We start from the raw sequence: 10,347 nt of genomic DNA on the forward strand, positions 1-10,347 counted from the left end.
CTGATCGCTGGAGGTGTTTTCTCTGATCGCTGAAGGTGTTTTCTCTGATCGCTGAAGGTGTTTTCTCTGATCGCTGAAGGTGTTTTCTCTGATCGCTGAAGGTGTTTTCTCTGATCGCTGGAGGTGTTTTCTCTGATCGCTGAAGGTGTTTTCTCTGATCGCTGGAGGTGTTTTCTCTGATCGCTGAAGGTGTTTTCTCTGATCGCTGAAGGTGTTTTCTCTGATCGCTGAAGGTGTTTTCTCTGATCGCTGGAGGTGTTTTCTCTGATCGCTGAAGGTGTTTTCTCTGATCGCTGAAGGTGTTTTCTCTGATCGCTGAAGGTGTTTTCTCTGATCGCTGAAGGTGTTTTCTCTGATCGCTGGAGGTGTTTTCTCTGATCGCTGGAGGTGTTTTCTCTGATCGCTGGAGGCGTTTTCTCTGATCGCTGAAGGTGTTTTCTCTGATCGCTGGAGGTGTTGGTTCACAGAGGCGATACCAGCAACAAAACAGGTTATGATGACGTTTATAGGTGTACCCTCCTCATTAGGGTTTGGTATTAAAGCAACATTGGACAGTGTGAGAAGCGTTGTGAAAACCGAATACATGATTTGACCAAACCGAGTACATGATTTGACCAAATCGAATACATGCATTAATCAAATCGAATACATGCACTGACCAATCACACGGCGAGTTGACTACCCACATTGCCCGCCCCCCACCCACGAGTACAGGTAGGATATAGGAGTAGACAGGTCACTGATTAAAAAGGTAACTGATTCAATTTGTTTCGTGTGTAGGATATTCTCAATCCGAGTTTTTAATTCATTAAAACACACTTTCACTTTTTATGTTTGATTGTACTTGTTAAACTTTGAATTAACTTCTAAATCTTTCCAAGTTGATTGACATCTAAAGAAAACTTACAACATAATTATTTTACAAACTGTATGAACTAAGTTAAACTAAACACGAGATTGAAATGTCCGTTTAAGAATGAATAAAAATAAACAAACGATAACAATAGCAAAAAATCCCTAGATAATCTAAATTGAGTTTTAATTTAACATCTTAACTATAAAGTTAATCTATCAAAGACAGAAACGAATGAAACAGTTTGGTTAAAACCAGTAGCGTACGCAGGGGGGGGGGGGGAGCAGGGGGAGCGGCCGCTCCCCCTCTGGCCATTTTTAGCAAAGTGGCGCCTTTTTGGAAACATTTTAAACTCTAAGTTTTAAACATTGATATTTGTTAAAAAATTATATTTGGTCGGCACATTTGAAACGTAAATCTCTGTGAATATTGTTTTTGCAATTACCAGTAAAAGGTGTGTGAGCAATACAGTGATCTAACCCAAACCTTCTCATTATGTTGAAAAATTATCTTTAAAGAACACAAAAAGTCAGTAGTAAATTAAAAAGTGCATGATCTGAAATGTGAGACCGATATTTTAGTTATATGTAGGCTATTATTACAAATGTCATACCTCTACATTGAAAAGCTGGCTTTTATACCAACTCTGATTTTAATACTTTCATTATGCTGTAATACTTTAGCATTTATAATGACAATATATTTAATTCTGATTGTAGACAAATTATTTTTGTAAAATCAAATAGTGTTAAGCTACTTTATTAGATTCTAAAGTAATTATTGATTTGTTTTTATATTAATAATAAAATGTGTAGACATATACATATTTATATTTAGATATTGATTATTTCCCCTTTTCGCTAGTCTTAATAGATGTCCCATTATTTTTTGTTTCGTCGGCCTACATTGTGTGTTTTTTTTTTAATTTCTTCAGAGTGCTACTTTAAATTTATTTTACATCATATCGAAGCAATAGCATATATAGAAAATATTACAAATTCGGCGCCTTTTTTTGCTATTTCCGCTCCCCCTACAACCAAAACCTGGATACGCCTCTGGTTAAAACTTATCTTATCTTACATGCTTCCGAAGCTCTATATATTTGGTAATATTTACATGTGTTCTTGTATTTCAAACGAAATAACTGTGTTCAATAAATATGGGGCTGCTATCTAATGTACACTTATCAGTTCTTATCGGTCCTTTCACCTAAAATACATTCTCTTTGTTGATTGTGTACATTTTATGATTTTATGAACATCAACTCTTACACTTGTATTTATTCTTTTATACTACAAAATAGTTTGACCGTGTGGTTTAGAAAAACATTGTTTAAAATGCAGAAACCGAACCGTAAATGAAGGATTCACAAATTATCAATAACTCACACGTAATTTCACTATAACCCAATTCTTAACCTACATCGTAACCATCTTTTAACTCTAAACTCTATCCATATCCGATTCCACATAGTTACCCTAATCCTAACCCATATCCAGACTCTCCCAGTAATCCTCATCCTGACCCACATCTTTACCCTCTAACCCTCACCCTAACCCCCACTCACCCCACATCTTTACCCTCTTACCCTCACCCTAACCCCCACTCACCCCACATCTTTACCCTCTAACCCTCACCCTAACCCCCACTCACCCTAACCCTAACCCCACTCACCCTGACCCACATCTTTACCCTCTAACCCTCACCCTAATCCCCACTCACCCTGACCCTCACCCTAATCCCCACTCACCCATACACAATACATCATGTACTGCAACACTTGCCATAAATCAAGCCTTTCTCACACACACACACCCGAGTCATGTTTCTCCTGCTCCATCAGTCAGAGAGCGGTTCCGTCTTCATCACCGCTACACTTACTTCTTGCTGTAGCTTCACACTAATGCTAAGACAGCGGCTCAACGACTATTTCTTCATCATTCAAGCTAAATTCAGTTTCCTAACAAAAAAAACACCCACTGATTTTGACATCTATAAACAACAGAATTTAAATATTTTGGAGTTATTTCCCCCTTTCAGATATTTATTCTCTCTATAGTTATCTCCCCCATACAGTCGGTTACTCCCTACAGACAATTATGCTCCCTACATCCAGGTATTCCCCGACAGTTCCTTTCCTACCTCCCGCCACTTTGTTCGCGTACAGTCAGATATCACCCCTACAGTCAGTTATCCCCTCTTCTGCTAGTTATCCCCCCCCCTACAGTCATTTACCTACCCCCCCCCCCCCGACAACCAGTTATCCCCCTACAACCAGTTATCCCCCAACAGCAGTTATCCCCCCCCCCCCCCCCCACTTTAGCCATTTACCTACCCCCCCCCCCCCTACAGACTGTTATCCCACTTTCAGCCAGTTATCCCCCCCCCCCCCACCTCTACAGAGAGTTATCCCCCTTACAGCCAGTTCTCCCCGTCTACAGCCAGTCTGCATTATGTAACCTTGTTTTGTTCTATTTATAGACCGATTCATCCACAAGCCGAGCCACAGCATTTGTAACAGAGACGCGAGTCAAAGAAAACAGGAGGGCAAAAACTGGGCTGAAATGGATCCGATGATGAGGTGGATCGGCCAAAAGTAGGTGTCGGCTGCCGGCTTCATCTAATTCAGGATATCAAACGTTCGTTTCATCGTCTACATCAAAACAATCGTCTGCGTGCGGTTGGAAGCGAAACAATGAAAGAAAAAAAAACATTTTATTCTTTGTATCAATATCGTGCTGGCACGTTGGTTTAAATAAAAATAGAAAGTGTATCTGAACATCAGGATGTTGCAGTGCGCTATCTCCAAGTCTAAGTTCATATACAGGGTTCAATTATATCGAATTAGTTACCACAAAAGGAGGATAATTTAATGAGGTCTTGAGCTAAGTCAATCGCAGGAACAAGTACAATGTAAAACGAACATTACAAAACATGTGGGTATTTTTTACAATGTGACTAGGGGATGATTAAAATAAGGGAGATAATGAGAGGGAAGTAACTCAGCCATACCGAGGGGACGTCACGACTCGTGTTTAAACCTACAGGCCCATACAGAAACAGGATATAAATTAACGGGTAACTTTAATCCCGCGCCATGACGTCACGTGCCACTAACGAAAACGAAAGTCGAAGGTGCGCACAGGTGCACACCCTCCTCCACCAGGCCGCGCCGTCAGATACCTCCACCCGCTCCCCGCCCTCACGTTTCTCCACCTCTCCACCTGCCCTCTCCACACACCTCCCTGCACCCCCCACCCCGCCTCCCCCACCAGGTAACGCTTCCCAAACTTCCTCCTTCGTTACCCTCGACCACGGTGCTGTCTGTTACCTACCCCCACACAGTGTGGAGGCGCTAGTGTCGACTCACACACATACCCACCCAGCGGCTCCCCCACCCCCGACGATTCCAGACCGACATTCCCCATCCGCACCGTTCAATTCATATTCCTGGAAGCCCGGCCTAGCTCTACAGACATCAAGGGCTGATAACTCGTACAATAAAACTCAAGCCCCGACTTCAGAACATCCCGGTGATTTTCAATCTTGTTCAGAAAAAGCCTCAAACATTCAAAATGTGGATTTCTCGATTCCGGATAATCAAGGAATCTTTTTAACGAAACAATTAAACACAACAGGTGACGATAGCGGTTTTTCTTCACACTTTACCCGTGATTTAAAACTCAAAGAACCAAAAACATTGGTCTTCTACTTCCGGTCGAAAAGTCTCTTCAAGGACGAGCGAACAAGCCGGCAGAAGTGTGGCCGGCTCAAGGACGAGCGAACAAGCCGGCAGACGTGTGGCCGGCAGCACGAGAGCGGCTCGTCTCTGACACAACGCCGGCTCACCGGCCGATCGATCCACGCGGCCAGTCAGCCGGTTCCACGCCTCACCCACGGGGCAGACGGTCACGTGACCAGCGGTTCGAACCCTGCAGGAGCAGACCCTCGACCCAGCCGTGGTGTTTGTGTCACCGTCAATGGTGTCATTCGTGAGACACCCTCACCCAGGGAAACACCAATCACCCGTCAATCACTGACCAACACCGCCATAGACTCGGAAACTACTGTGAACTCATGTTCAGATACCAGTGACGTGTATCTTAAGACCTGTGACGTAGGGACTGAATTATCAGATTTTCCTCAACTTTTTCAACCAAAACATAACTTCGGTGAAAATTCGTTTTTGGATATTCCACTTAACGAAAAACAAGATACATGTGTTTTTTCTTCTTCATCCGGTGAACACGAGAAAAATACCCCGTTAAATTTTTCTCTTCCTTGTATTAGGGATGTTAATTCAGAAGATATATCTGGATCTATAAATAGCATTAACGAGGACCCTGTGAATTATTGTGATTGTGATGTACTGTGTGGTTGTGCTTTCAATCTTCAATCCACCCACCAACCCCCCGGGGGTGGAGACTTGCCGCAGGAGGGGGGTAGCTTGTACCAGGTAGGTTTACCCTGTCCACGAGACGTACCTGAAGATAATCCTGTAAATGAAGAGTTAAAGAAACTCAGTGAAAATCTTCTGACTCGTGCCAAGGATATTTATAGCCCGGCCGAGGATTTACTAGTGCCAGAGACTGTGAGTGAGGATTGGAATATTTCTTGCAGTCACGGTACACGTTTATCTGGATTACCTAACTGCTTACTGTCGCATGATATAAATCACGTGGAGGATAATTACTGGAAGGGTAAGATTTCTTTTTATCATTCAAATACTCATCTGATACACTTACCATTCAAGTACTCATTTGATACACTGTATCATTCAAGTACTCATCTGATACACTGTATCGTTCAAGTACTCATTTGATACACTATATCATTCAAGTACTCATCTGATACACTGTATCATTCAAGTACTCATTTGATACACTGTATCATTCAAGTACTCATCTGATACACTGTATCGTTCAAGTACTCATTTGATACACTGTATCATTCAAGTACTCATCTGATACACTGTATCATTCAAGTACTCATCTGATACACTGTATCATTCAAGTACTCATCTGATACACTGTATCATTCAAGTACTCATCTGATACACTGTATCATTCAAGTACTCATCTGATACACTGTTGTAAACACTAGTAAACAATCAATTCTTTTAGAGTTCAAGTCATTGATAATTTATTTAGCACGCTAAATCGACCCCGTCCAGTAGTGTAGTAGACAAAAACTTAACGTTTGATCGCTAAACTTTATACGTGACGAAGATATCCGCACTTATCCCAATATTTTTACAATTATTTCACCACTTTCACTAGATGAGCTTCAACGGTCGCTTACGTCACTAATCACTCTCAAGGAGCGTAGACTTTTAACTTAATTAAATGCTGGGAGGAGGAAAACTGTGGCTTAGAAACCGGAAAGGCAAAGTCCCCCCCCCCCCTCTTTTCCTCTCCAGTCTTTTGAGTGGGTAAAAAGGGAAGTTGGTAAATGTATTTTAAAAAAAACAACAACTCGCAACTCGCAATTCGATTCTCCAGGATTGAAACGTGTTATTGTAAACAAATCAAGTTGTTTCTGTATCTCTCACATGCTGATGTCGTGTCGAACTAGAGTCATGCTGGGATAGGTAATTTGTGCAGGGGGGGGGGGGGGTATTAAGAAAATTCAAGGAAAGTGTAGCAGTGTTTTAAAGGGATGTAGAAGAAAGTATACACATCACACAGACTCGCTTGCGTGTAAAACTAGGACCGGCTCTGCCGGTGAAATACGAAACTTGATGTCTTTGATCTCCCACTGCCGTCCTATTGTTCACCTTTATAAATTTAATTAACCTCAAGACACAGTCGGTGATTGCCTCTTCCTGCCTTCACAAATTAAAAAAAGTTAATTAAAAAAGTTGTAAAACTTCATGAAAGTTTAGCACAGGTAGGAAAGGTATTTTCAAGGTGTGGAGACGGTATTCAGGGTAGAGGTGTGAAATGCTCCCAAATGAAGCACTACCAACATGCAAGGTAGAATCCTGTATAAATATACTCACTTTCAAGTATTTTTCAAGACGTTTCTTTCTTAAATTAAAAAAAAACTCTTCTTGCTTTTAAGTTTCGTTTCACTTTCCTGAAGTGAAAACATATTTTTCACACATTCATTAAATTTGTGCCCGTATGTTTAAAATAATTGTCACATTCCTGCACTAATTAACTTCCCTAAACATTTAAGAATATTTTTTAGACTAGCTACTGTAACTTGAGCATATAATTATAGAGCAAACATTAATGATCATATAAATTAAGTAAACAACCCTTTGAACATTCGGGTCCATAGGGCAGGTGACGTAGAGTTAATCTGAATCTACGACGTTGGAATATGAAGCGATTGTGTGGTCAGCACTATACCCAGCCGCCTTTATCGTCGAATGGTAGAGTGTTCGAATGCTAACCCGAAAACCTCGAGTTCAAATCCAGGCTCGAGTCCGTAGAACTGCCCTGAGTCCACTCAGCTCTAATGGGTACCCGAGTCACGCTTGGGTAAGTAAAGGGAGTTATACAGATCATATCATCTTATACAGTTAGCAGGCCAGTAAGAAATAACTTTAAGAAAACACTCAGTGGGAAACTAGATGTAATAAACACACTTGACTAGGCTATACAGCAGAATAAAAATACCTGAGTTATTTTTCACGCAATTCCACCCTCCCCTCTCTAAACATAACATCACAACTCCCTAGCGTATTTTATTGTTTAAATAAACTACAAAGAAAAACATGCAGTTCATTAGTAAGTGACGTCACATCCGTACTGAATGAACCGCCTTTAACGCTCCCAAAATAAGAAATCAAAGCCGTGATAGAAAAAAAAAAAAAGCCAAAAAGAAAATCTTTACGATTTGAAGCTTACTGCTGCATCTGTTTAACTGGTTGATTTTTTTTCCTTACTGCTTCTTTTTTAAATTACTTCTGCCTTTTATATAAAAATAAACCGGTAGTGATCTCCCCTAAACTTTCTCGAATATTCTTATATAAAACAACAGGGGATGGTAACTGGGGATATAGTTATGATTTTTAATCCATTTTAAATACTGAAACTTTTAAAAATAGAATAGAATCTCAGTAAAAAACAATTGCGCACCAAGCGAATGCCTAATAAAGGTGTGTATAATAGTGTGCAATAGTATTAGTACTTAATAAATTTACATTAGTTTTTTGAGAAATCGGAAGTAGCGTAAATTACTACTTCCGGTCAACTGAAATTACTCAAAATTTAACAGAAGGTAGAGAATTAGATCTTTTACTTACATGTGAAATTTCATTTATCTATCTGAAATAGTACTCAAGTTATAGGCTTTTGAAAAATTCAAAGTAGAAAAAGTACCACTTCCGGTTGTCGGAAATCGCTCAAAAGTTGATACGGATCTACGATTTTGATATAATACTTATATATGAAATTTCATCAACCTAGCTGTAACGGTACTCAAGTTATCGTGTTTACACACGGACACACAGACACACACACAGACACACACACACACAGACATACGGACAAGATTGCAAAATTATGTTTTTCCGTATCAGTGAGGTGTAAAACGTCGAGATTTGTAAAAATCTCGATTTTTTTTTTTGCACGATTACAATACTTTCTCTATACTACGTATATACGAGAAAGTAAAAATCATGCACCTAACACTTTTTAAAAATTCTCCTCACTCAAATACAAGCACACATCTTATTTACAAATAAACTTTAAAATCAGTCAAATAAACGAACTTGAACAACCGATTGTTCCCCAACGTTTATCTACCTTGAACAGTTGGCCAGATTTCTGTGCGTGTGTAAGCTAAACAAGCAAAGAACCGCACAGCTGGTGGCACTGAGATAGCTGGTTCAGCTGGTGGCACTGAGATAGCTGGTTCAGCTGGTGGCACTGAGATAGCTGGTTCAGCTGGTGGCACTGAGATAGCTGGTTCAGCTGGTGGCACTGAGATAGCTGGTGGCACTGAGATAGCTGGTTCAGCTGGTGGCACTGAGATAGCTGGTTCAGCTGGTGGCACTGAGATAGCTGGTTCAGCTGGTGGCACTGAGATAGCTGGTGGCACTGAGATAGCTGGTTCAGCTGGTGGCACTGAGATAGCTGGTTCAGCTAGTGGCACTGATATAGCTGGTTCAGCTGGTGGCACTGAGATAGCTGGTTCAGCTGGTGGCACTGAGATAGCTGGTTCAGCTGGTGAGATAGCTGGTTCAGCTGGTGGCACTGAGATAGCTGGTTCAGCTGGTGAGATAGCTGGTTCAGCTGGTGAGATAGCTGGTTCAGCTGGTGGCACTGAGATAGCTGGTTCAGCTGGTGGCACTGAGATAGCTGGTTCAGCTGGTGGCACTGAGATAGCTGGTTAAGCTGGTGACACTGAGATAGCTGGTTCAGCTGGTGGCACTGAGATAACTGGTTCAGTTGGTGGCACTGAGATAGCTGGTTCAGCTGGTGAGATAGCTGGTTCATCTGGTGGCACTGAGATAGCTGGTTCAGCTGGTGGCACTGAGATAGCTGGTTCAGCTGGTGGCACTGAGATAGCTGGTTCAGCTGGTGGCACTGGGATAGCTGGTTCAGCTGGTGGCACTGAGATAGCTGGTTCAGCTGGTGGCACTGAGATAGCTGGTTCAGCTGGTGACACTGAGATAGCTGGTTCAGCTGGTGGCACTGAGATAGCTGGTTCAGCTGGTGACACTGAGATAGCTGGTTCAGCTGGTGACACTGAGATAGCTGGTTCAGCTGGTGGCACTGAGATAGCTGGTGGCGCTGAGATAGCTGGTTCAGCTGGTGGCACTGAGATAGCTGGTTCAGCTGGTGGCACTGAGATAGCTGGTTCAGCTGGTGGCACTGGTGGCCTACATAATGTAATGTTATTTGAGCTAAAATTAAATATTTATATCATAGGTCTCTATAAATAGTGCATCTAGGATACTCGATAAGTTTAGGGGTGGGGGAGGGAGGGGAGTGCTCACACGTATGTAGTTGTTAACATAACTTGGTCCGTTTTGATAAAAATAGACCCACACTGTCAACATAGAACCCTGTCATTGAATGTCGCTCTTAAGCAATACTGTCAGTGTCATTTAAATGTCACTGTTGTGTAACACTGTGTCACTGAAATGTCAATCTTATGTTGTAAAAATAATTACACAATAACCTAAGGTTATTCATCTCCCATATATAAACGATTTTTCTTTAAAAGTAAAGTAACACTACGTGTGTTTGTGTGTATGTGTGTAAATATGCAATACCCCTCACTCTACCACGCACCCACTCTCGCCACACACTATTTTATATGCTTTGTCAGCACGCAGTTCTATAAATAAATTCATCATTTGTATGCTCAGCGACTATTTTCATGGTTCTGATATTGAAAATAATTTGACCTACTTAATAGCTCATTCGGTGAAATGTATGATGTTTGAGTGGTATCGCTAGTGTAAATAATCGAATTCTTGTGAAATTTTGCTGATGATTTTATTTACGCCATAGGCGTACAGTATGGTGTAAGTT

The 10,347-nt window shown here is 41.3% G+C and overlaps 2 protein-coding genes across 2 annotated transcripts; one reads left to right on the forward strand and one right to left on the reverse strand.

Moving 5' to 3' along the window:
* The first annotated feature begins 3,950 nt into the window (after positions 1 to 3,950).
* LOC131955157 (uncharacterized) lies at positions 3,951 to 9,200 on the forward strand. Its single transcript, XM_059319146.1, has 2 exons — positions 3,951 to 5,025; positions 8,671 to 9,200. Exons 1-2 carry the CDS (start codon positions 3,951 to 3,953, stop codon positions 9,198 to 9,200), a joined length of 1,605 nt encoding a protein of 534 aa, XP_059175129.1.
* On the reverse strand, positions 9,197 to 10,324 carry LOC131955158 (homeobox protein ESX1-like). Its single transcript, XM_059319147.1, has 2 exons — positions 10,320 to 10,324; positions 9,197 to 9,689 (listed from the first exon to the last, which is right to left on the reverse strand). The coding sequence occupies exons 1-2, from the start codon at positions 10,322 to 10,324 to the stop codon at positions 9,197 to 9,199; spliced, it is 498 nt and encodes a 165-aa protein (XP_059175130.1).
* Positions 10,325 to 10,347: the final 23 nt, after the last annotated feature.

This window comes from Physella acuta, unplaced genomic scaffold (genome assembly GCF_028476545.2).
Source record: "Physella acuta isolate Inbredline_101_S28 unplaced genomic scaffold, ASM2847654v3 ptg001057l, whole genome shotgun sequence".
In the NCBI taxonomy this organism is placed as follows: domain Eukaryota; kingdom Metazoa; phylum Mollusca; class Gastropoda; family Physidae; genus Physella; species Physella acuta.

What these genes read in the sequence shown, in the direction of transcription:
- LOC131955157 (XM_059319146.1), top strand. Translation starts at nt 3,951, where the DNA reads ATGACGTCACGTGCCACTAACGAAAACGAAAGTCGAAGGTGCGCACAG. An exon ending in TCAACCAAAACATAACTTCG is followed by an intron (nt 5,026 to 8,670) that starts GTGAAAATTCGT and finishes AGAACCGCACAG; the next exon opens with CTGGTGGCACTGAGATAGCT.